Source organism: Pteropus alecto, unplaced genomic scaffold (assembly GCF_000325575.1).
Source record: "Pteropus alecto unplaced genomic scaffold, ASM32557v1 scaffold29, whole genome shotgun sequence".
NCBI lineage: Eukaryota > Metazoa > Chordata > Mammalia > Chiroptera > Pteropodidae > Pteropus > Pteropus alecto.
The window spans coordinates 1,656,756-1,681,923 of record NW_006443120.1 but is presented as its reverse complement, the minus strand read 5'-3'; the positions used below and the strand labels follow the sequence as shown (position 1 = coordinate 1,681,923).

At 33.8% G+C, this 25,168-nt stretch overlaps 1 protein-coding gene across 1 annotated transcript in view; it reads right to left on the bottom strand.

The window, feature by feature from the left end:
* The window catches only part of LOC102879118 (ankyrin repeat domain-containing protein 26), a 104,436-nt gene that overhangs the window by 5,136 nt on the left and 74,132 nt on the right, over positions 1 to 25,168 (bottom strand). The window contains 10 exon segments of the mRNA XM_025040540.1: positions 2,716 to 2,941; positions 4,155 to 4,369; positions 4,943 to 5,233; positions 6,203 to 6,317; positions 9,571 to 10,559; positions 12,039 to 12,176; positions 12,711 to 12,894; positions 17,507 to 17,720; positions 24,288 to 24,417; positions 24,708 to 24,741. Coding sequence (XP_024896308.1) covers positions 2,716 to 2,941; positions 4,155 to 4,369; positions 4,943 to 5,233; positions 6,203 to 6,317; positions 9,571 to 10,559; positions 12,039 to 12,176; positions 12,711 to 12,894; positions 17,507 to 17,720; positions 24,288 to 24,417; positions 24,708 to 24,741 — 2,536 coding nt within the window.

Here is a 25,168-nt window from a genome sequence, read left to right as displayed (position 1 = left end):
AATCAATCAGCGTAAAATTGAATTTTCCTATTTAAAACCTATTTATTGAGTAAATATTTTGGCCATACATGGCGTTAGGCACATAAATACTAAAAAGTCTTGAACATAAAAACTTTTGAAACCAGAGAAATTTTATCTGTTGTAAAGTTGTCTGGAGTAAATTTTCAGTTCTTAGAAAAACATTCTATATGTAAGAAAAATCTAAATAACTAGTCATATATCACTAGTGATAAAATAACTAGTGATATATCTGTTCAGGCTAATTTTTTTTTTTTTATAACAGTACAATTAAATTACACAATAGAATTAAAGTATAAAATTACTTCTGAAATATAGGAATAACATCCCTGGATTTAACTAGAATGTGAAAAATGAAGGTTAAAGTTAGCAAAACAGGTAAGTAGTGACCTGTGCCACTACAATGGCTTTGCATGGGCAAGACTGAACTTCATGCACTGGTGACAGAGGCCATACACTTAAGAGTTATGAACGCAGAGAAAACTTGCTTTGACTACCAGTACAACTGAAATCACAGACTTAGAGCAATACTTTATTATCATTACTGTCATTAAATTTAGAAATACAATGCTGAATAAGTTAAAACTTCATAGTAAAAACAGTCCAAAATGTTAAAACCTTGCAAATAAAGGTGACTGATAAACACATTTAATATTAATGCTATTTTTAATATTTTTAATATTTGACTCTCGAGAATCTTAGCTAAAAATCTTCAGAAGGAGGTTGTTTTATAGTGCTCTATTAAAGAATCTCACCCCTTTCTATCATATTTAGATGGGATGTTACTCCCTCTCTCAAAGTATGATGTTTTCCTTGTAGCATTCATTAAAATACAGGCATCTCTAGAAGACACCTTCTTTCTGCACATCTAAGAATTCTGTAAAGACCAGCTATATAAAAAGTCCTTCCACGTATTCTGTAGTGATGTTGGAGACCTATGTCTGGATATTGACAGAGTGCTGCTTTTTAATCTCTGACTAAACCTGGCATGATCAGGCAACCAATGCCCCACAAGGGAACTCTGTATCTCTTGGAACTACAACATCAAGTTTAAAATAAACTATGTCTTAATTGATCCAGAAATATTTAAAAAAATAATAAACACATAATTTTGAACAAAAAATTAATAAGGAAATATTTCCGCAAAAAATCTTCTCTTAAATTGCTTTTATATTTACATACTCTTTCATCTTCACCTAATAAAATAATGCTATATCTAATTTTTCTGGTGAGAACTAATGAGAACCTTTTAAGTGTGCATCATGCCTAACAATTTAGAGTGGTATCTGACATTTGTTTTCTTTGGTACCCAGTAGTCCAGTTTCACCACTTCAAAGCACGTAGTCCCTATTTGGCCAAAGGCTGTACTCTCCTTAGCTTTACTCTCCTGTGATTTATTATGATGCAGCCCAATCCAAAAACAGGGCTGAAGTCTCATTTAGCACAGTCCTATGCTACTTTTCTTTGAATTGAGAAGACCCTCAAAACAGCATCCAAATCATAAACCAATGGCACTGATTGAAATGGATATTTTAGAAAGTGATATCAGCACCATGCCAATTGAGACAACCACTTGTACTTCCCTTAAATCTGCAACTAGTCAGACATCTATAATCCAACAAAGGCTCCTCTGCTCAGCACACTAGGATGCCTAAAAAATCCACACATCAGGAGGTGGGAAGGTGGGTATATTGGAATGTGTAGGGAGGCAGGATGGGGGAAGGACAGGGACAGGCCCATAACTGCAGTTCCAGGCAGACAAGTCTGAGCTTGCAGCCTTAAGAAAGGCAATATTGGCAGAGGAGTTGGGGTGCTTCTCCCACAACACAGCCCACCAGAGGGTCAAAGGGGTGGCCACAGCATCCCCTGCCTCCCCAGGAACCCAGATCCCTCCCCAGTTACAGCAGTGTTTGCATCACTAGAGAGACTAGTAGCAGTAGCAGAGACAAGTCCTCAGGCTCCAGGCCAGAGCACAGTTCTCCCAGTGGCCATAGAGAACCATGTAGCAGCTCATAGGGGCTTATTAACCATCTTCTGTCACAGCCCCATCTTCCATCACCACCCCCAGTGGTGGTGCCCAGAGACCCTGGGGACCTGGATACAGCAGCGATACCCACCACCCTGGTTACTCAGACCAGGGCTCCCAAGCCCACCACGAAGCCCCCACACCTGGACCCAGGAGGCTCAGGTAGCACAGGTGAGAGAAAACAAAAACTGGCCTAAACCACCAACCTTTGGAAAACAAAAGAAAGACCATATATGGTTAAGGGTGTGCAAGTCAATTATTCATTAATGCTTAAGGGTGAAGTACCTGGGGTGCACCAGAATTTTAAAATTGTTTTGAACCATCACCAAATTAAAATCACTTAGAAAGTAACCCAAAGCATCACCAAGTATTCCATTTTACTCTATTGTAATTTCTAAAACTGAATATAAAGACAGCTTTTCATGAAACTGAAAGTGTGTCTGATTAGTTATGTTTACTGAATAGTTAATGATAGGTACCTCTTGAACATGAGAGATTCAGGGACTTCAGAAATATTACAAAGTTTCTGTCTCCTTTCTTTATTAGCACACATAATTATGACTTTTACTTAGTGTGCATTCATCAAGGAAACAACTCAGCATTTCACCAAATTATCAACAAAACATAATCAGAAATCTGAAACCCAAGGGAAAGAAGGTAATATAACCAACCTTGGTAAAGTAAGCGTCCATGCTATTATTTGAAGTCCATGGGGTTGAGGCAGAAGTCACCAAGTTTACTCTTGGAGCAAGATTTCTATGGCTTATGAGACTATGATTAAGACTTCCAACACCTGGTGGCTCCAGGACTGGCCTTGTAATATCAGTGCAGAGTAAAGTTCTGCTCTGCTGTTTCTCTAGAAGTTCGGAACTGATCTCTGCTAGCTTTTCATTTTTCCTGTGAAGATTGTAAAAAACACAGGCTTAGTATTTCATTCTTCCCTAATGACCTGCATTTTTTTTTAAGTTGCCATAATAGTAAGTGAAATTTCTTACCTAACAGAATTTTAATACTGAAAATATGTCAGAGCAGACCCCTATATACCTGTATAGGTTTACAATTGTTCTGAACAAGTACATAGGTTTCTAGGGGGATTACTAACTAATAATCAATTCAAAGTAGGGAGGGGAGAGGAATGGCGATCAGTGATGCAGACAGCTTCTCACGTGATACTTGGTGCCTTCAGGAATGGCTGTACTTACGAGCTTCTTGAGCGTACCATTAGGCATATGTAATAAACCAGTTTAGAGATTTTTAAAAAATCCCTCTAAGGCATTTCCAAACATGTGTTTTCCCCATTCTTGTACCATATACTCATTATCTTGGAGAAATTAACCATTTGGACTGGACATAATTTAGAGCAACAGCCTCTAGGGGAGACCAGATAGCCTAGTTGATGATCAAAATGAACCAAAACAACTCCAGAGGCAATTAGCTTATCACATCTTTACCAAAGAATTGGCAGTGGGATCTGCCCTTTCTGTCCTCTACAACCCACACCCCCATCCTCAGAGAGGCCACCTTATTATTTTTAGCCATTTTGTCAATTATAGGGCACTTTACCCCTGTGCTCATTTTTCCCTATTTCATGTGTATGCCATTAGGTATGCCAGAAAAACTAGAAAGGATCAGTTTTCTCAAGACACCCTCTAGTGATTATAACAAAGATCACAATCTTTGTACATTTACCAAGAGCCAGAATGTTCAGAGCACCTAACCTTTTGGGTTTAAGCTGTTGTCTTCAAAAAAATAATTAAACTCGTTAAAATTGCTCCTTAGCAGAATTCAGACAGAAAATTTTATAATAATATTGCCATCTAAATTATAAAACTTCAAAAACACTTAGCTTAAAGACTAGATCATGTTTACTATATGAAAATATAAAAAGGGGAGGAAATAGTCATGTCAAAACAAAAATGGAGCAGAAATGCAAACTGTCCTGGACTAACATTTAAAGGCAAGTTTGTTTTCTGACATAATTTTCCAAGATTATTATATTTAGTTAGCTTTCACTTTATACTAATCTCGTGAACCTGGTTCGTTAAAAATTATGCTTTAGAGGCAAATTATGAGCTAAATTTATTTTCTCTGATTCCATGCTTTTACTTACACATTTAGTTCACTTTCCAATGACATTCTAACTTTCAGTTCCTCTAGGTAGAGTTGCTTATATGTTTCCAATTGCATTTTATTAGAATCTTCTTGAGAAGTTTTTACTTTGGAGAGTTCAGATTCCAGATCTTTAATTCTGAGTTCCATTTGACTTCTTATTGTAGAATTATTCTCTCTTAACCACTCTGAGTTTTCTTGAGATGCTGCTTGTGCCTAAAGCAAATAAAAAGGACATATTTTTGTAATAATTATAACCTGAATAATTATAGTATATTCATTTCCTTTGGTTTTGAGTTGATTCAGAGAAACTAGAAATGGTAAAGAGCCTAAGTTTAAAATATGTATCAACAATGTCAACTGAATTAAATCTGAATTATGAAAATAAAGTCAAATATTCTCCTTTTAGTATCCAACTCCCTGATAATTCAAAGAACAGCATAGCATCAATTTTAAATGTTAAAAATTGAACAATAATATTTAATAAACAAAGAGAATGGTACAATTTTTAAATCACAAATGTTCTTTTATTTCTAATACTCTTGTTTTATATCAACAGGTCTGAAAAATAAAATGATTCTTCGGGAAGAAACATTCTCAGAGATCAATTGTTTTTGGTGAAATGAAGAAAATGAAATATTTAAAGGGCGAAACAAATGCCATCGTTCTTCCAAAAATCTGCAAAACAAATTGCTATTAAGGGAAGTACAGGAAACGCATACAGTGTGTGTACCCAAAATGTAATGTGCAGTGAAATGAATTAAAACACATTAAAGGGCAAAAATTAACCTGTAAAAAGAGATTGACTTCTTCTAATTTTTCGAGTATTTCTTGTCTTGCTCTTTCTTCAATCTCCTGTTTATACTGTTCAACTTCACTGTATTTTACCATATTCTTTTTTATGTGACTCTTGAGGTTTACTAATTCTTGTTTCAACTTCTTGTTTTCATTTTCTAGTTTTTCACATTTCTTTTGTATTTCTTTCATGGATAATAACCGCTGTTGGAGAAACTGATTTTCTTCATCTAGACGTAAACATTTTGAAGATGCAGTTTCCAGTTTTGCTGGAAGATCACCAGTCTGCATGAATAAGATAATAGAATTTGGTTATGAGATAACTCAAAACAAGTATTAAGTTATGAAATAAATTCAGTTGCAATAAAATGTGATTTGTACTGTGCTGGAGTCTTAGAATGTGGAACCTTGAATTACGCAGAATCAGAAACAACGTTAAGACCACCAGGTCACAAAAACACATCCTTTCCTGTCACTGTCTTTGTCATAAAACATCCATACTTAATTTTCCATAATTTCTTGTCTGAGCTTATCACATCTTTCCTCCATAAAATGACTTTGAATCACATTTTAGTAGAAAGTCTCTTATCTCTTCCTCCATCCAACTGTCCATAATTTTAAAAGAAGTTTAGAGTTATCATATGGAGTAATTTAGGCCTCAGTCAATAAAAGCCTCTCACGCTAAGATTTTTAAAATAAGACTCTAATGAATCTTATAAATACAGATTCTCTGCTACAAGCCATTTACTGAACTACAAATGTTTTGTGCTAATTTGAAATTTGATTCCATGCAGAAATGATTTCCAGTATTATGAAAGAATCATATTTCCCAGAGTAAAAATTTAGTGGGATGACTCCCACATATTGCTGAACACAAAAATATGCCTGAATTCAATAGCGTTATCTTGTAATCCTTTATTACATTCCACAAAATAAGTGAACATACTAAAGAAAAGTGATGACAACAACAACAATCCTGCTATAAATTCAGTGATACTGAGTTGAAAAGAACTACTTGCCTTTAGAAACAATGCTTATTTTGTAAAAAAATGTGAGTGGATGTGGTATTTTTAAAACAAGTCTGCAAATCCTTTGATAACTTATAAAATTTCCTTCTATTAAATGCATGATAGCCTTAATAAGTAACTGGTTTCTAGTGAATAGAATATGGCAGATCTGCTGTGTGACTTCTATATCTGGGTTAGAAAATGTGATACAACTTCCATCTCACTTTCTATTTCTAGAGAAGCTCACCCTGAGAACCCAGATACCATGTTGTGAAGAATGAAGAAACCCAGGGTACACAGTCATTCCTCTTATAGATGTTTCAACTGAGATGGCCTCAGCTAACGTCCCAGACAAGAGCCAGCTTTAGGTGCCAAACATGTGCATGACCAACCTTTAGAGTATTCTAGCCTAGAGGTTAACCTGAGGCTAAGACTAAGTCCTCATCAAAGTACTATAGGCGCACCTCAGACTTTATTTCAGAATTGCTATGGACAATTATGCCTTCCATTTTCCATTTCTGAATGTGAGTCTTTAGCCATTTAGCAGAATATCGTGTGGGGGGTGGCAGATAACTTGTTTCTTTGGTTCTCAAGTCTTCATATTGAAATGAATTGTCCTCAAGGAGCTTTACTTCAGCGGCCACACTCCAGGCATTTCATCTCTGTTTGTACCCGATTAAGATGGTAAAATCTTGGACTTGGGCCTGAGCCTGACATCATAATAATTGAGACTTGTAGGGGAATTAGGTAGGGATTGGTGTATTTTTTCACATGAGAGGCATAGAAACAATGATGGCCAGTGGTTAGATTAAGCTGGTTGTTAAATATGTCCATACATTTTTGAAATATTCATTCCATACATAGGTAGAATATGAGTCAACTTTAGTGACTTGCTCCTAAAGAACAGAATGTGGTGAAAATGATGCTGTGTGAATTCCTAAGCCAGTTTAGAAAAAGCAACATAGCTTCTGCCTGGCCCTGTATCTCAGGCTGCTTAACCTTGGCACCCAGCCCCCATGTAGTGAGGAACTTCGGGCCACAATGAGAGCCCAGGTGTTCGAGAGTAGGCGTTCCAACTGTCTTCCCCAAAGTTCCAACCAATGGTCAGCATCAACCACCAGACATATTGGTGAACAAACCTTCAAATGATTTCAGGCACAGCCAGCTGCCCCAGTTGAAGCTGAGGGGCACAGAGACTGGCTGCAGTTATACCTAAGTGTCAATTTGTGAACAAAGTAAATGTTGTTTATTTAAGGCACTAACCTTTGGGCAGTTAGGAAAAAAACAGGTAAACTTTTTCAGGATTAAAAAAGAGCTACTAAGAAACATAACTCATACAGCAGAAATTATTGACATACATTGTTTTATTGCACTTTCCTTATTGTGCATCACAGATATTGCATTTCTCTACCTATTGAATGTGTGTGGCAACCCTGCATCTGGCAAGTCTATCGGAGCCATTTTTCCAACAGGTTAGAGTGATGGTTGGCATTTTTGAGCAGTAATGTGTTTTTTAATTAAAGTATGTACATTGTTTTTTAAGACATGATGCTATTGCACACTCAGTAGACTACTTTATAGTGTAAACATAACTTTTATATGCACTGGGCAACAAAAAGTTCTTGTGATTGCACTTTATTGCTTGGGTCTGGAACCACATCTGCAATCTCTCTGTATGCCTGTAGTCCCCTTTAAAGAAGAATCTAATAGATGTTAAGATCAATTTAATAATGATAAACAATGCTAATGAGAAGCAGATAACTAGGACAAAAACATAAATTTTTTTCTTGGGTTCCCTTCAATTACAACAAGGTAGGTATCATATTTTAAATGGTTGCTCTACTTAGGAGATGAGAAAGATTGACAAGGAGACATATGATTTGAACTTTAATAGTTGAAAAACTGTAAGTAGTCGGTTTAATAATGCAAATCTGTTCCTATCCCATTATGATGATAATATGACTTTCAGATGAGATAAAAACTGCCATTCTCTGTAAGTATTCATTTGTTTCAATTTCCTTTTTTATTTAATAGTTTTCTCTTTAAATAAAGTTTGTCTTCACTATATTATATAAATACATAACTTTTTCTTGATTCTTGTAGCTTTTCTATCATCCTGTTTCTCCCCTTCCATTGGACTCTAACATTCTTAAATGGTCTCATCTACATATTCATATTTACATCACTTACTCTCTTTTACATGAGTCTGATTTTCAATCCTATAATTGCACTACAAATTCTTTGAGGTCACTTCTTCTTCATCCTTATGTTGTTTAACTTCTCAGCAGCAATTGACAGCAATGACCACACCCTCAGCCTCTAATTACAAGTCATTTCTAAACAACAGCCACCTTGATGTTCAGTCTTGGACCCTCTCTATTTCTCCTTCACATTCTCTCAGAGTTCTTTACATCTCAATGCTTCAAATCAGATTCCCTAAATAACATGACCCTGTCATTGAAGTCTTCTGTACTTTCTTTCTTCCTTGTAATTCCTCACAAACAATATTCTCAACCATACACTCTTAAATCATCACTTGGTGTGGATTAGCTAATCTTATACATTTTATTTTGAATTTTATTGGTATTGCTTTGAGTGTACTGTTATTTTCTGATCATGGGGCCACCTTCCCCCTCAGGAAGTTGACCAGCATACTTTGCCCTGTTTTTCTCTTAGAATGCAAAAGCTTTTCACAAGAGTCAGATTATCAATTACTATCATTACTTTTTATTGAATTATTTTCTATTATTACATAGAGACCTGACCTGACCTATTGAAGTCTTCTTCTCAAGTTCCTTTCAGATGCATATTGAACTACATTGTTTGAAGGCTTGAGTCAGCTAGAGATCTCTCCTCTTCCTAATCCAGATTCCTCACCTCAACATTGCATGGGTCAAATATCTTAACCCAGGTCGGATCTGGCCTGCAGAGCCACAGATGAGAACATCTAGACCTTTTAGGGCTATTGATTGAACTGGATAAAATCTGTCTCTAATTAAAATTTTTTGATCCACAGGGTAGACTTTATAGTGGTTAATAAATCTGTGTCATAATCATAACTCATTTCTATAGCGCTCTACAGAAAATCCCTCATTGTTTTTTATATAAGCTTAAGCAGTTTTGGGCATTCTTACTAATTTAAAATTTTTGATATCTTAGTAGATTTCTTTATGAAACTGTAAGGTGACAACTCCTGGCACTCGCAGTCAAGAAAGACTCCTTAGCAACATATTGTCCATACTGTATGAAAAGTATGCTAACACAATGTGACTAATTTATACGAAGTTTAGAAAAACAATAATTTTCAAAGTTTCTTCAGCAACAAGTAGGGCCATCAACACAATCTTTCATTTCCTCTTATAGGTATATCTGTAAAATGAAATTGCATGGACCTAGTTACTGTGACTGAAAAGAACTAGTTGGTAGGTGCATCTATCTCAATGTTCCAACTTTAGGATTCACAATGCACTCTTCTGACCTTAAATTATTGGTAGCATCTCTCATAGAGGAGAGTATGAATGACAGGGGAATCCTGTCCTGCTTAGAAATACATTTACAGTCTGTATATGGTGAAAATTCAACTAGATTCACCATTTAGACATAATCAAATATTACCTGGAATTTTCTTTCAGAAATTTTGAAAAATATTTATCTTTCTGGATAATTACCTCTCTTTCTTCATCATTTTCACGCTGATACATTCTTTCTTTCAAATGACGCAATTCATTGATTAACTCCTGATTTTTTTCTTCTAGCATATGACTTTGTTTTTCACTTTTGGCCTGAAGTCTTTTTATCGTATCCTGAAACTGTTCTTGGAAATTAATTATTATCTTTTCTTTATTGTCGGCTTTGCTGTGAACATCATCCAGTTGCTGTCGAAGTATTGCATTTTTGCTGTGTAGCTGATATAATTTCTCTTCTAAGGATTCCTGCTTTCCAGTGCATTTATTCACTTTATCTTGTTCAATTTCCTTCTTCTGACACTGTATTTGGCTTAAGTCTGTTTGTACATGTTCTAAAACTACAGTCCTTTCTCTGAGAGCATCTCTTGTGTGATGGAGCTCAGTTTCTAGCATATTCAATTTACTTTCAGCTTTAGAAAGTTGTTGAGTAAGAATCTCATTTTTATCTTTCAGGTGAGACATATCAAAATTCATTTTGTCCCGAAAATGAAACCATTCATGTCTTCCTCTCTGGAAAGTAAGTTCTAGGTCACTTTTTGACATCTGACTTTGCTCATAATCATGTATAGCACTAGCCAGTTTAGAACGGTAGGATTCAACTTCCGTTTCCAGTCTTTCTTTGTTTTGTTTCTCATCCTCAAGTTGAGAGTTTAGTGTAGTATTCTCAGCTTTCTGAACATTAAGCAGACTATTACATTGAAATATTTTTTTTGTTAGTGTTTCCTTATACAGTTTTATGGTCTTTTGAAGATGGTCGTTCTTTTTTTGTACAATTGCAATGTCCCCCAAACACTTTTTTTCCACCTCCTGCTTCTGATTTTTTACTGTGTCTATTTCCAGTCTTAGCATGGCAATTTCATCCAGCAACATGTGCTTTTTATGTGACATATCTTTTTCTTTTTCATGAGTATCAGAAACCTAAGGAAAATAAAGAAGACTTGTAGCTAGCACTCAATGAAATGATATATCATGGTATTCCCTGAAATTAAAGAAGAACGTATGTATATATATCATGAAAAGGTTTTAGTATGTGGATATACCATTGGGAAAAAAAATTAAGTTGGTTCAAGTCCTCCAACTTAATATAAGCATAAAATACCCAAAGTTTAAAAATTTAACATAAGACACTGAATCTATGAATGTAAAAAGGAAATCATAGGAGAATTTTTATGTCTCATAATTGGAAAGACAAAAAACCTAGAAGGCCTAAAATAAAAGGTTAATAAATCTGACTACACTTAAAAATGGAGTTTATAGTCTCGATATACAGCTACCCTACAGTAAACATATTAACTCTGCATATATTTGGACAGATCTTATTTCTTAATTTTTTTTCCCCTAGGACTATTCCATACACATTCTACTTTTCTAATACTTTTAGTCAGTTATAAAAATCATATCTATTAACAACTGATAAATCTTGGCATTGCACTAAGCACTTCTATATACATCAAAGAACTCAGTTAGCATAATCTGGAATGGAGAGGTTAAAAAGATAAGACAGTTCAAGATTTTTCCCATGTCTTTTGACTCTACAATTAGTGCTCTTGCACCAAACCACAGATACTTCTCTAGTGTAAATATATAAATATGAAGAAGCGTATATTTCAAAAAAGCTCATGGTAAATAAGGTAAAATTCATAGAGCTCCTCTTAGAAAATCATGAAATTATCTGCAGCTACAATAAATTTAATTTCCTCTTTATAATATTTAAAGTGGTAATAAATGTGAAATAGGGGAAAATACACTGACTTATTTTTTACTACAAATAAAAGTTATCAATATATTATCACTAAGAATATATTATGTCATATTGTTTTCATAAGCTTCTTGGACTGAAATAGGAATATTACTTCTTACACTGAAATAGGAATATTGAGCAAATTGTTATTTTCTCAAAAGTAGGAGAATGATATCTAAAATATGGTCTCTGAACTGGCTATACTTTTTTTCCTTATTATCAGTAGAAGTGAAAGCTTGCCTCCTTATCAATATAGCCAGGCAATAAAATCACTGCCCAAATCTAGGACATCTATTGTTAGTACAAATAGTTTTGAGATTCTGAAAGCTCATCGATTCCTATGGAAAATAGTAAAAACCTCTGCTTTAGATGAAGCTGTTGGGAATGTCAACACTTGACTGCTAGAAATAAATGGATTTGAATTATGACTATATTATTTAATCAATAGACCAAAAATATCACCCCTTAAAAAAATATGTACACATATATGTTGTATGTGTATATATGATACACACACATATATAGACGCACATATATACATACATATGTATGCATTTAAAATCCACTATATTTCCCATATGTACAGTGTTGGGTTTTAAATATATAAACACACAAATACATACACACATGCATTTGAAAATGACTAAACAAAATACCTTAGAATTAATTTTCTTAAGAGCTATTTCTATCTCCTTTAGTTTGCAAAGGTGATTGGTCAGGATTGCATCTTGTGATATTCTGGCGTTCCGTTCTCGAGAAAGTTGCCTCTGAGTGGTATTTTGCACTTTTACAACCTAGAGATACATGTCATTAGGTTCTTAGTTTCATAAAGTTAGAAAAAAGTCAAAAGCTCAAAATCAGAACATTAAAAAATATTTAAAGAATGAAGCCATTTTAAGCACAAGGATCTTTATCCTCCATGAAAAACTCAAATTTGAATTTAAATGACAGCTATATTTGTCATACAGCAAAAATACAGGCAGCTATAGTATTATGAAATAAAGCCTCTTTATGGAAGATTAGACTAGTTCCATCACAGTTTCAAGGCAAGTTAATCTGTATGTCAGCATTTAAAAAAAGCCCAAATTAACATGTATGTTAATGATTAAGCTAAATTTATCTTCCATTTTGTTATTTAGAGAATATATACAGAGCCCTATTGGATGCCAAGAATTACAACAAATTAATCATTTTTGTTGCAAATGTCATCATTCACATTTTGAATGAGACAACATTTTGGTTTGTTTTAAACTTAAACAATAAACCTTAAATCAAAAGAAATTAAAAATATTGATAAAATATAAATTTTTTAGCAAAGATGAATTTACCTGATTGAAATTGTTTCTTACAGTCTTCAATTCTAAGTCTAGTGTTCTAAGAGAGATTTCAAGTTGTTGTTTTATTTCAACTTCTTTACAATATTGCTCTTCTTTTGTTCTTAACTGTTCCCTAATTCTTTTATAGAACATCTCAGTATTTTTTGTTTTTTCCTTTTCTTGTTGTAAGGCAAATCTGTAGTTAAATAAACTTATCTTAAAATTCATTTGGTTAGAAAATAAAAAGTTTATACCATGATCTGGTTCTACATATGTTGGATCATTACCCTAATAAAATTTCTAAGTTCTCAGAGTTTTTTCCTATATGGAGATCATGTTTTTATTTCTGAATTCAATCTCTTCCAAAGATTATATACATATATATAATCTGAAAGGTAGCATTGAAAACTGTTACTTATTTTTAGTCAGTAGTAACTCTGGTAAATATTGTAGAAAAGGAGTTTTGAAATTATTCAGTAAAGGTAATGTGGAAAATTATCTTTGTTTCTACAGTCGTAATTACTTCTATATTAGGACAGATAATTAATTCAGTTACTCATTAAAAAAGAGAAGTCATATTTATAAACAAGTTTACAAATTCACTGGAAATAAAACTTCCATTTTACAAAATATAACAGTTACCCCTAAAAAATATTTATAGTGTAAGACAACATCTGCAGATGACTTTTACACAACACATCTGCTGACTACTATAATCCAAGACTAGGCTAAGGAGTCAAATAACTGTCACTCTACATTTTTCATGTTTCTTCTTTTGTAACACTTTCAACTTATCTTGTTGATTATTGTCTATTTTATAAATGACTTTAAAATCCCTTTTGGAAAAAGACAGAATTCATATTAATTAAGTCAACAGGAAAGTGTAATATGCGCTTTTAACATAGACCTTTGAATTAATTTTATCAATACTGAATAAACTAATCAGTCATTAATTTCCATTTCACTTTCATTCCAATCATACACTAAGACTAGAACTGCACAAGTTTCTTTAAGGAATTTTTCCTGTCTTGAGAAAAATAGCCATTTCAGACTCTGTTGGTAGGAATGTAAGTGAACTTCAACTTTCTTGAGAATGTTTGGAAATATGGATTAAAGATCTTTTTAAAAAAGTACTTATACTTCAACCAAAAAATGCTCTATTAAAGAATTTATTCAAAGTACATAATCAGGAATGTTGAAACAGATTTATATAAGAGATAGTCCTTGCAGCATTAATTATACTATAGAAAAATAACAACCCAAATTCAATTTGTTAAAGAATGAAGTATTTATACGATGATTTGAAAGAAGATACATGAACTTATTATTAGAAGTGTACACTGTTAAAAACTTGGTATATTATTTTCACGAATTTTATACTACACTATCGTAAAGTTTTCTTCCCTATAAAATCCCAGAAAGCATATTAGCAATTAAAAAACTTCTCTTGTATATCTGTAGTATAAAAGTTAATCTTCAACTTCCAGTCAAAATGGGAGAGTAGGTCAATGTTGTACCTACCTCCTCTCACGATTACATCAAAATTACAACTAAACTACAGAACAAACATCATTGAGAATCGCTTGAAGTCTAGTTGAACAAAACTCCTACAACTAAGGATATATAAAAGATGCCACGTCAAGACTAGTAGGAGAGTCAGAAATGGCAGACTGGTCCAACAACCATGTGTGGCAGTTCAAATTCAAGAGGGATATCTTGGCTGAGGAGGTCTCCGCTGAAGAGTGAGGTGTCCCAGCCCGCACTGGGCTCCCCAGCTCAAGGTTCCAGTTCCAGGAAGAGAAGTCCCCACTAATTCTGGCTGTGAAAACCGATGAAGATTGTGCCTGAGTGAGATGGAGGGTTGCTAGAGTCCCAGGTGTTCCTCTTAAAGCGTCCAAGTATGGACTCACTTGCTGACAGAATCACTTACTTTGAGCTCTAGCACTGAGGTAGCACCTTGAAATATGTCTGGACATTTGGGGAGGAACTGAATTATCCAGATTTAGGGTGAAGACTGGAAGGGAAGATTTCCACAGACAGAAGTGTTGGCAGAAGCCATTGTTTCTTTGTTGAGGCTTCCCCTCTCCCAGCCTGGAGACACAGTGGTCACCATATCTGAATCTCCATTGACCTGACAAACACTGTTTGCACTGCTCTGGTGATTCCCTGAGACCCTACCCCACCCAAATTCTGGGCCCACCCAAGTTGCTTCTAGATTTTCCAAAAATCTCTCAAAGGTTCTCAAACCCAAACAAGTAACATTTGCCCTCAGCATACCCTGTACCTCTTGTTAAGCAGCCCCAAGCCCAGCACTTGTGTTAACTGGCCTCTCAACGATGCTTAGCCTATCCCAGGCACCTCTGACCCAAGAATGAGTGACAACCATCTGCAGATGATTTTGTAGCTCATAGCAACTGGTCCCAAGCAGGGCACAAGCAGTGGCTGATTTTAGCTTGAAACAGATTCCTGCACAAAGGGCCCCAGAACAAATCTGCCTGTTGGCCAGCTTCAGGCCACACCAGGGCACCCTGCAAAAAGACACACCCAATGAGAAGACTTGGCAACCACCTGAACCCTGCTAAAATGAATCCTTTTCTGAAGGGTCAGCCCCTGCATAACAGCACCTCCACTGTAGGAGCAGCCAGTTCTCACAACCTATCAGATTGAAGATCAATCCTTCTCATTTACATGCAAATAGCAACCAAGGCTTAACAACAGCAGGAGGGTGCACTCAGCCCATACAAAGGACGCACCCGGAGTACTGGGCTCAGGTTACCACGGAGACTATGTTACTGGTCCCTATAGGAAACCTACTATATTAGATCACTGTACTATAATTGAGAAACACAGCAGCTCTACCTAATACATAGAAACAAAAAAAGGGAGGCAGACAAAAGGAGAGACAAAGAAATATTTCCCTAATGAATGAACAGAACAAACTCCAGAAAAAGAACTCTACAAAAAGGAGAAAAGCCATGTACCAGATGCAAGGTCTGAAACATTGATTGTAAGAATGCTCAATGATCTTAGGAGAAGAGTAGATAAACTCACTGAGAACTATAAAAAGAGATAGAAAATATAAAAATGGGGATGGAAAACACAAAGAGGAACTAGTCAGAAATGAAGAATACAGTAACTGAAATAAAGAATACTTTAGGAAGAACCAACAGTTGATGAGATGAAGCAGAGGATCGAATCAGAGATTTGAAAGACAAAGGTGCAGGAAACATCCAGTCAGAACAGAAATAGAAAAATGAATAGAAAAAAATGATAATAGTTGAAGTGGCCACTAGGACAACAAGTGTACCAATATTCACACAACAGGGGTGTCAAAATAAGAAGAGTGAGAGCAAGGAATTGAAAACTTATCTAAAGAAACTTACCTAATCTGATGAAGAAAGTAGACGTACAATCCTGAGAAGTACAGAGTCTCAAATAAGATGAATCCAAAGAAGCCTACACCAGGACACATCATAATTAAAATGCCAAAGATTGAAGACAAAGAGAATCTTAAAATCAGCAAGAGAAAAGCAGTTCGTTATCTACACAGAGGTTCTCATTAGACTGTCATCTGATGTCTCCACAGAAACTTTGCAGGCCAGAAGGGCTTCCATGAAATATTCAAAGTGATGAGAAGCAAGGACCTATAGCCAAGATTACTCTACCAAGTAAAGCTCTCATTTAGAATTGAAGGACAGATAACAACCTTTCCAGACAAGAGAAAGCTGAAAGAGTTCATCATCTCTAAACAGGTATACAAGAAATGTCAGAGAGACCTTTTTTTTTAAGAAAAAAGAGAAGAAAAGAGAGCAAAAATGTGAACACTAAAATTGCAATAACTTCATAACTATAAATAATTGCTTTAAATGTAAATGAATAAAATGCTCCAATCAAAAGATATGGGATGGATGAATGGATAACAAAACCCTTATATGTACTGTCTACAAGAGAATCACTTCAGACTGAAAAAAACACACAGACTCAAAGTAAAGGGGTGGGAAAAGATGTTTCATGAAAATGAAGATTAAAAAAGAATCTGGCGTAGCAATAACTCATATCAAACTAAATAGACTTTAAAACAAAGGCTAAACAAAAACATGTTGTGAAGAACGACCCAATAATCCCATTTCTGGCTATTCAGAGAAACCCAAAAACACTGCTTAGAAGGGGCTTGTGCATCCATATATACATTGTAGCATTATTTACAATAGCCAAGACATGGAGGCAACCTCGGTGTTCACCAATGGCTGACAGAATAAAGAAGACCTAGTACATATATACAATGATATATTATTCAGTAGCTTTATAAAACATGAAATACTGCCATTTGTGACAACATAGATAAAGCTTAAGATAATTATGCTAAGCAAATTAAGTCAGAGAGTAAAAGTCGAGAACCATATGATTTCACATATATATGGAATATACAACTGAAAGTAACAAACAAACAGACAGATAAACGAACAAAAATCATGGACACAGACAACAGTTTACTGGTTACCAAAGAAAAAGGAACATAAGGTAGAGGTACATAAAGTGAAGAGGGTGAAATATATGGTGACTGAAGGAGATTTGACATGATGTGGTGAACACACGATATAACTGATAAAATAGCAAAAACAGTTATAGCTAATAGGCCAATACAGATGATGTATTATTAAATTTACACTTGAAATCTATATAATTTTATTAACCAATGTCACTTCAACAGATTAAAAAATAATGTATGTCACCTAGAATTCAAAAATTAAAAACGTTTTTAAATAGTAAATATTCAAATGTTTCTTTGAAACCAAGATGTTCAATACCTCAAATTGCAGAGTTCTTGTTCCCATTGCAGTTTTTGATGCTCTAACTGTGATTTCATTTCTTTCATTTCTGATAGATCCCTTTGTAGTTCAGTTATCTGAGTGTTCATTTTTTTAATTTTTTCTGAATGGAGTTCACAGTGATTGTTTCTAAACTCTTTCAGTCTTTCATATGATATAACTGCATCCTGGATATTCAATAAACTAGGAGAATCTACATCAGTGAGAAAACAAGAATAGAAATAAAATATATGAATCCTTTTTGTGTATAAAGCACTATGCACATACAATGTGGAAGACATCAGACTAAGCTCTGCGGATAAAACAGATATGACTCCTGGCTCTTGTTTAGCTTTAAGTCTAGTAGAGGAGAATGACAGATAAATTCAGAGAGATACAATAAAAAAACAGAATTGTACAATCACATAACAGAACTTAATTTGGGTTGGGCCCAGGCAAGACTTCCCTGAGGAAGAGTTGACTACACTGAGAAACATGGAATGAGCAGAAAACAATTAGACAATGGAGGAAGAAGGGCATTCGACTCAGTCTACAGCATATGCCAATGTTCCATTGCAATCTGCTTCTAGAAAGAAAGCATACCTTCATACATGAAAAAAGCAAAAACAAAACAGACAAAATTATTAAAATTTTTTTCAAGACAATGACTTTAGGCAATGAAGGACAACGATTCTGGAAACAAATGGAGTTACCCTAAGGAATGTCCCAGCTTACTGACTTAAAGGAAATGCCAGGCCACAACACCAGGGGAAGGAACTGAGGTAGACTCCACTAGACTTCCTGAGTTAGGTGATGAACCTGAGTGGCAGGTGAAACCAAGGCAAGTAGAGATCACAGTTTAGAACACTGGAGAGGAGAGGGTGAAACAGATGAAGAACTCTGGAGATCTGCAGAGAGTATTCAACTGAGTAAGGAACAGTGCATACACATAGGGAAATTACCGGAGACCAGGAAGGAAAAAAAAAATCTGAATAGAGTATGAGAAACAGTCCTTGGTGCTTACAGAGTACCAGGAATAGTGTCTATTCCCAGCAGCCAGGATGAATAGACTTATAATAAAGAAGACAATGAACAGAGTAGTGAGAAGTGCCTTGCCTCAGTAGTGGGGAGGAGTTAGCCCTCAGCCAAGCACTGCTCTGGATTCACCTAACAAATTATAAGAGCAAGATCATTTCAAGTAATTTAACTATATCCCAAAACAAAGCTCAAAAAGTTAAGTAGAGGCATAAAAGCTATTTATTAAAAACCAAATAGCTCTTATACAGATGAAAATATAACATCAGAGATTAAAAATACACCTGATGAGAATAAATGCATATTAGACATCACAAAATAAAAGATTAGGAAGTTTGACATCTGTGAATTGTGAGAAAATTTCAAATAGTTACAACAGCAGGGGTGAGGGACAGAAAAATGTTTGAAGAAAAATTGGCCAAGGTTGTTTAGACTTTATGACAAATACAATGCCAGAGATCCAGAAATAGAAGTAAACTACTGTGATTTTCTTGTAGTATATATGATGTGGTATAATGTTACTTGAAGATAGACTGTGATAAAGTCATTCAGCATAAACCAACCTTAAGTAACTGATAAAATAGCAAAAACAGTTATAGCTAATAAGCCAAAAAAAAAAAAAACCAAAAAGAAAAATGAAAATGAAATAGAACTAAATCATAAAAAATTACTCGATTAATCTAAAAGAACACAGCAAAAGAAGAAAATGGGAACAAGGATCAGACAGGACAAAGAGAAATCAAACTACATGATGACAGATTCAAGCCTACTATAGATTAATAATCACATTAAATGAAAATAGTCTAAAAACCTTACTTAAAAGACAAGTTGTCTGACTGGGTCAAAAAGCAAGACCCAATTATATGCCACCAGAAAAAAATGCACTTTAAATATAAAGACAATATTTTTAAGGTTAGATATAAGATATACTACACTAATGCTTGACAGAAGAAGGCTGAGCTAAAGTGGCATTATTAATACCAAAGTATATTTCAGAGCAAAAAATTTACCAGCAATTAATGAAATTATTTCATAATGATAAATTAATAAGTGGCATTAACAATCCTAAATGATTATGCACCTAATCACAGCTTCAAAATATATGACACAAAAATTGATAGAATTGCAAAGAGAAATAGACAAATTCACAATTACAGCCTGATATTTTAATACAATTCATTTAATTAGTGATACAACAAGTAGCAGAAAATCATCAAGAAGATAGTAGACTTGAACACCACCACTCTTATCAAGTACTCATGGAACATTTACTGAAAGAGTATATTCTGTGTTATAAAATCAATCTTAATATAAGGGGTATGTCAAAAGGTTTTAGTCATACAAACTGGAACTCATGAACAAAAATATGTCTGGAAAATACTCAAATATTTGGAAACTAAATAACACACATCTAAGTAACCCTTAGATCAAAGAAATAATGAAAAGAGAAATTAGAAAGGATTTTGAACTGAACGGAAATGAAAACATATTACATTTTGTGGAATGCTGCTACAGTACTACTTATATGGAAATTTATAACATTGAATAACTATATTAGACAAGAAGTCTCAAATCAATGACCTTGGCTTTGATCTATGAAACTATTTTTAAAAAGAAGAGCAGATTAAACCCAAAGGAAACAGAAGAAAAAAAATAATAAACATTAATGTTGAAATCGATAAGGCAAAAAAAATAGTCAAAAATCAATGAAACCAAATGCTTTCAGGAGATCAATAAAAGTAACAAATCTCTATCTTGGCTGATAAAGAAAAAGAGGAAAAAACCCACAAATTACCCATATCAGAAATGAGTAGAGTGACATTACTACAGGTTCTACAAATATTAAAAGAATAATGGAGTAATTTTATAAACTGGATGTAAATAAATTTGACAACTCAGATGAAGTGTGTAAATTTTTTGAAAGACAGAAATTATCAAAGCTCTATCAAGAAAGAACAGATAAGATAAACAGCCCTAGAGCTGTAAAAGAAACAGAAGTCTTACTTAAATACTGCTCCATAAATAAAATTTCAGGCCCAAAGGCTACACTGGTGAATTCTACCAAACATTTTAGCAGGAAATGATACCAGTTCCATGCAAACTCCAAAAAAAAAAAAAAAGAAGACTTTGAGAAATGTAACTCTACACATTCTATAAGGATAATGTTACCCTGAAATCAAAAACAGATGGAGATATTATAAGAAAGAAAAATACCACATGAGCCTGGAGGTAAAAATTTTAAATAAAACATTAGCAAATCAAATCCAAGAATCCATTAAAAGAACAAATTGTCATGACCAAATTGGGTTTATCCCAGGAATGCAGGGTTGTTTTAACACTTAAAAATCAATTAAAGAGGGTCAAATACATGCTGACGAAGGAGACTAGATGTCAAGTGGTGCACACCCAATAGAATATACAGAGGTCGTATTATAAAGTTGTACACTTGAACTTTGTGTTATGTTACTAAACAGTTACTAAGAAATTTAATGAATAAAAAAATCTTTCCACAACAGCTTGAAATAATTTTTAATTAAAAGATAGAAACAAATTCTATAATCATGGGGAGGGAAATTTTTCCAGTGGAGAGGGAGGAGTACATCGTCAGCTGCCTCTTCTATTTGTAATATCACTCACATTTCATTGTTAGAGTCTATAAATTTTACTGATTATTTCGCTAAGCGTACAACTAGATGGATATGTTTGTGGCACCCACTGGCAAAGTCAAATTTTGCTAAACACATATTCAAAAACTATAAGCAATGAAGCTTTTTCTTTTGTTTAATGTGAACTCTCTCAAAGTAGAAATGTTAAGACTGAATCCTGCCTTCTCCCCCAGTGAGGAAAAAATGTATTTCTTTTTAGCAGTAAAGTCCTAAATTTGTCTTAAAAAGTAATTGCAAGTGAGTTTGGGGTTTCTTTTGAGGGTGATGAAAATGTCCTAACATTAATTGTGGTGATGGTTGTACAACTCTGTGAAAACACTAAATACTCAATTACTCAATTGCACTCCTTAAATTGATGAATTGTATGATATATGAATTATAACACAATTAAGCTGTCATTTATTCAAAGTAAAAAAGCAGTTAATGTTACTCTTTATGTTAAAAAAACTGAAAAAGAAAAACCATATTCAGTAGAGTGAAACAAAGACACTTGACAAAATTCAACATCTATTTCTGATAAAACTTTCAGCAAACTAGGAATACAAGGGAACTTCTTCAGTTTGATGAGATGATCTATGTAACTCTATAGCTAACAACCTATGTATAGTGAAAGACAATTCTCTCTCCAAAGGATCAGGAACAAGAAGGGAATAAATGCTTTTCCTCCTTTTTTACAGCACCATACTAGAGATTCTACTCAGTGCAATTAGGCAAGATAAAGAAACAAAAGACATCCATCTGGGAAAGGATGAAGAAAGCTGTCTTTGTTAGCAGAAAACATGATCACGGAATAGGAATCAGCACACTCTAACCAGTGGGTCAGGTTGCTTGTTTTAGTAAACACAGTTGGACAAAAATACAGTTATGTACATTAACTTATGTATTGTCTTTGGCTACTCTAATGGTACAATGGCAGAGCTGATTAGTTGTGACAGAGAATAAAATGGCCACAAGTCTTAAATGCTTACAAATCTTTAGTAAAACAGTCATTTTAGAAAGAAAGATTGACAACCTTTGGTTACGTAGAAATTTTGACAAAATCTACAAAAAAGCAACTGGAACTAATAACTGATTTCAGTAAGTTGAAGAATAGAGCATCAATATAAAAAAAATCAACTGTATTTCTTTATTAGCAGAGAACAATCAGAAATTAAAATTCGAGATATATTGTCTACAACTTCACTGAAAAAGTAAAAAAATAAGAGTAATATCACAAAAGGTGGAAAGACCTATACACTAAAAAATACAAAATTTTACTGAGAAAATTAAAAATTAAAGAAAATTAAAAATTATGTATATGCCTATATAAATGGAGGCATATACTTTGTTCGGCAGTTGAAAATTCAATATTGTTAAGAAGTCAATTCTCCCCCAAATTAATCTGAGAGTCATCAGATCTCATAATTCAAATCTAATTGCAAAAACACCAGCAGATTTTCTTTTTTAGAAATTGATAACCTGATTTAAAATTCATGTGGAAATATAAAGAATCTAGAAGAGCAAAATAACTATGAAAAAGAACATTGAAGGACTAACACTACCTAATTGCAAGAACTATTATAAACCTAAAATCATTAAAACACCATGCAGTTGATGTAAAGATGGCCAAATACATCAATAAGACAGAAATTAACACGCACATATATGGTTAACTGATTTTGACAAAGGCACAGTGGCATGAAGTGGGAGAAAATAGAGCCTTTCATCAATTGGTGCTGGAAATATTAGATATTCATACCCAAAAGAATGAACTTGGATCCATATCTTGCATCACATGTAAAAGAGAACACAAAATGGATCATAAATATAAATGAAAAACCTAAAACCATAAAAGTCTACAAAAAACATAGGAGCAAAATTTTGCAACCTTGTGCTAGGCAAAGATTTCTTCAATATAAACACCAAAAACAAAATTCATAATAAAACAAAAGGATAAATTGGAATTCATCAAAAGAAAAATAAAACTTCCACTCTATGAAAGACGCTGTTAAGAGAATGAAAAGACAAGCCACAGACTGGGAGGAAGTCCTTGCAAAAAATATAGGTGATAAAGGAATTGTATCCAGAATATATAAAGAATGCTCTAACCTAATTTTTAAGATGGCAAAAGTTTAGAGAGACAGTATAGAGAAGACAGATGACAAATACACACATGAAACGCTCAAAATTATCATCATTATTAGGAAAATGCATACAAAAACTGTAATTGTATACACATCCATCAGAATGGCTAAGATTTTAAAAACTGACAATACGAAATTTTGTGAAGATGTGAAGGAATTGGAACTCTCATGTACTGCTGGTGGGAATGGAAAGTAGTATAATTATTTTAGAAAACCATTAGTCAGTCTCTTAATAAGGAATATAAAGAGGTATGAGGAGACATTTGGGGTGATGGAAAGGTTAACTATTTGGATTGTGGTGATGGATTCATATGTGTATACAAACGTCAAAGCTATTGAAATATACACTTCATATACATGTAGTTTACCTAACCAAAGCTATTGATAACAAAAAAGCTCTGTAACAGGAAAAAGCATATCAGACAATGGCTAAGACACAACTAGAAAGAAGGTTATGAAATGATACAAAATGAAAATAAAGAGTTGTGACCTTTAACTTTGCTTATAGCAAAGGGAAGTAATAGCTGGGTTTTAAGCAATGGAGTAACGATTTGAGATCTGAAATTTTTAAAATATTTAATAATGCTGCTTGCAATGTAGACCAAGGTTCTAGGAGGCAGAATGTCAGGGAAAACTGTTCTCAGGTTATTTCAGTATTCTAGGGTAGAAATCATTGAAACTTGACCTTGAGTGAAGGCATAGGAGAGAAGCAGAGTCAGTGAACACACTAAGCATGGCCATTCACACTGAGAAAAGTGCAGTGGAGATGCTCATAGCTCCTAGGCTGATCATATATAATTGCTCTCATTTTATTTTAATAGAAAACATGTTTCTAAAAAATACAAAAGATAAAAAGCTCTACAACACATCCATGATCTATGGTGCAATAGCAGACAAGGTGTGCTTATATTACTACCGAATACATACCAAAGCTTTATATTTATAGTATGGTCCTACCTTTATAATCCGTGCCAAGTTGTTCAGATTTCTGATAATTAAAGTAAGGCAACTTGCAATATTCTGCTACTGTTTCAAAACACTGAGTTAAATCTTGGAGGTCATCCACGGAATTAATTTGCTCTTTGACCTACAAATAAATAATACTGTTATTCGAAATGTCCCCGAAATGTTGACAATATATACTAAGTGTACAGAAGTGATAAATATCCACCTTTTTATAAAATCAAAAACACAGGCATTCTTAAAAGAACTGATTTTTAGCAAAAAGAGACCTTTATCAATAATGAGTGTACTAAATTACTTTTTCAAAGTAAATGTCTCTACAACAAAGAAAGATTTTCTATTTTTCGCTATGTCTTTTACAATATATATTTTTTGCTACAGGTAATATTTTTGATAATTTATATTTTACAATACCTTGTTCTCTTCATTAGATGTTTTCTTTGCAGACCTAGAGAAATAAATAATTCTTTTCAAGCAAATATTAAATACTTAAAATATAAAGACTATCTAAACCTATTGTTCCTTATATAAAATCTCTGCATTTGTAGCTAATTTTCTCTAAGGGGGATAAACAATATATTAAAAGAATAACATTAAGGGACAAAGAAAATATACTGCTAATAATAGTAACACAAAATATTAAATTTAGATCAAGCTGACAGACAAAGCCAAAGGAAAAACATAATGGTTGTTACTTGCATTGTTAGATAAGAAGAAGCACTATACCAGTGTATTTTATTATCATTTTCATTTTTTTAAGAAAATGCATTTACTGGTACTAACTTCTATTTGGAAAATATTACTTAACTACTTATATGAAGTAAATTCTTTTAATAATTATGATATTAGATTTTGAGGACTTATCAGGCAACTAT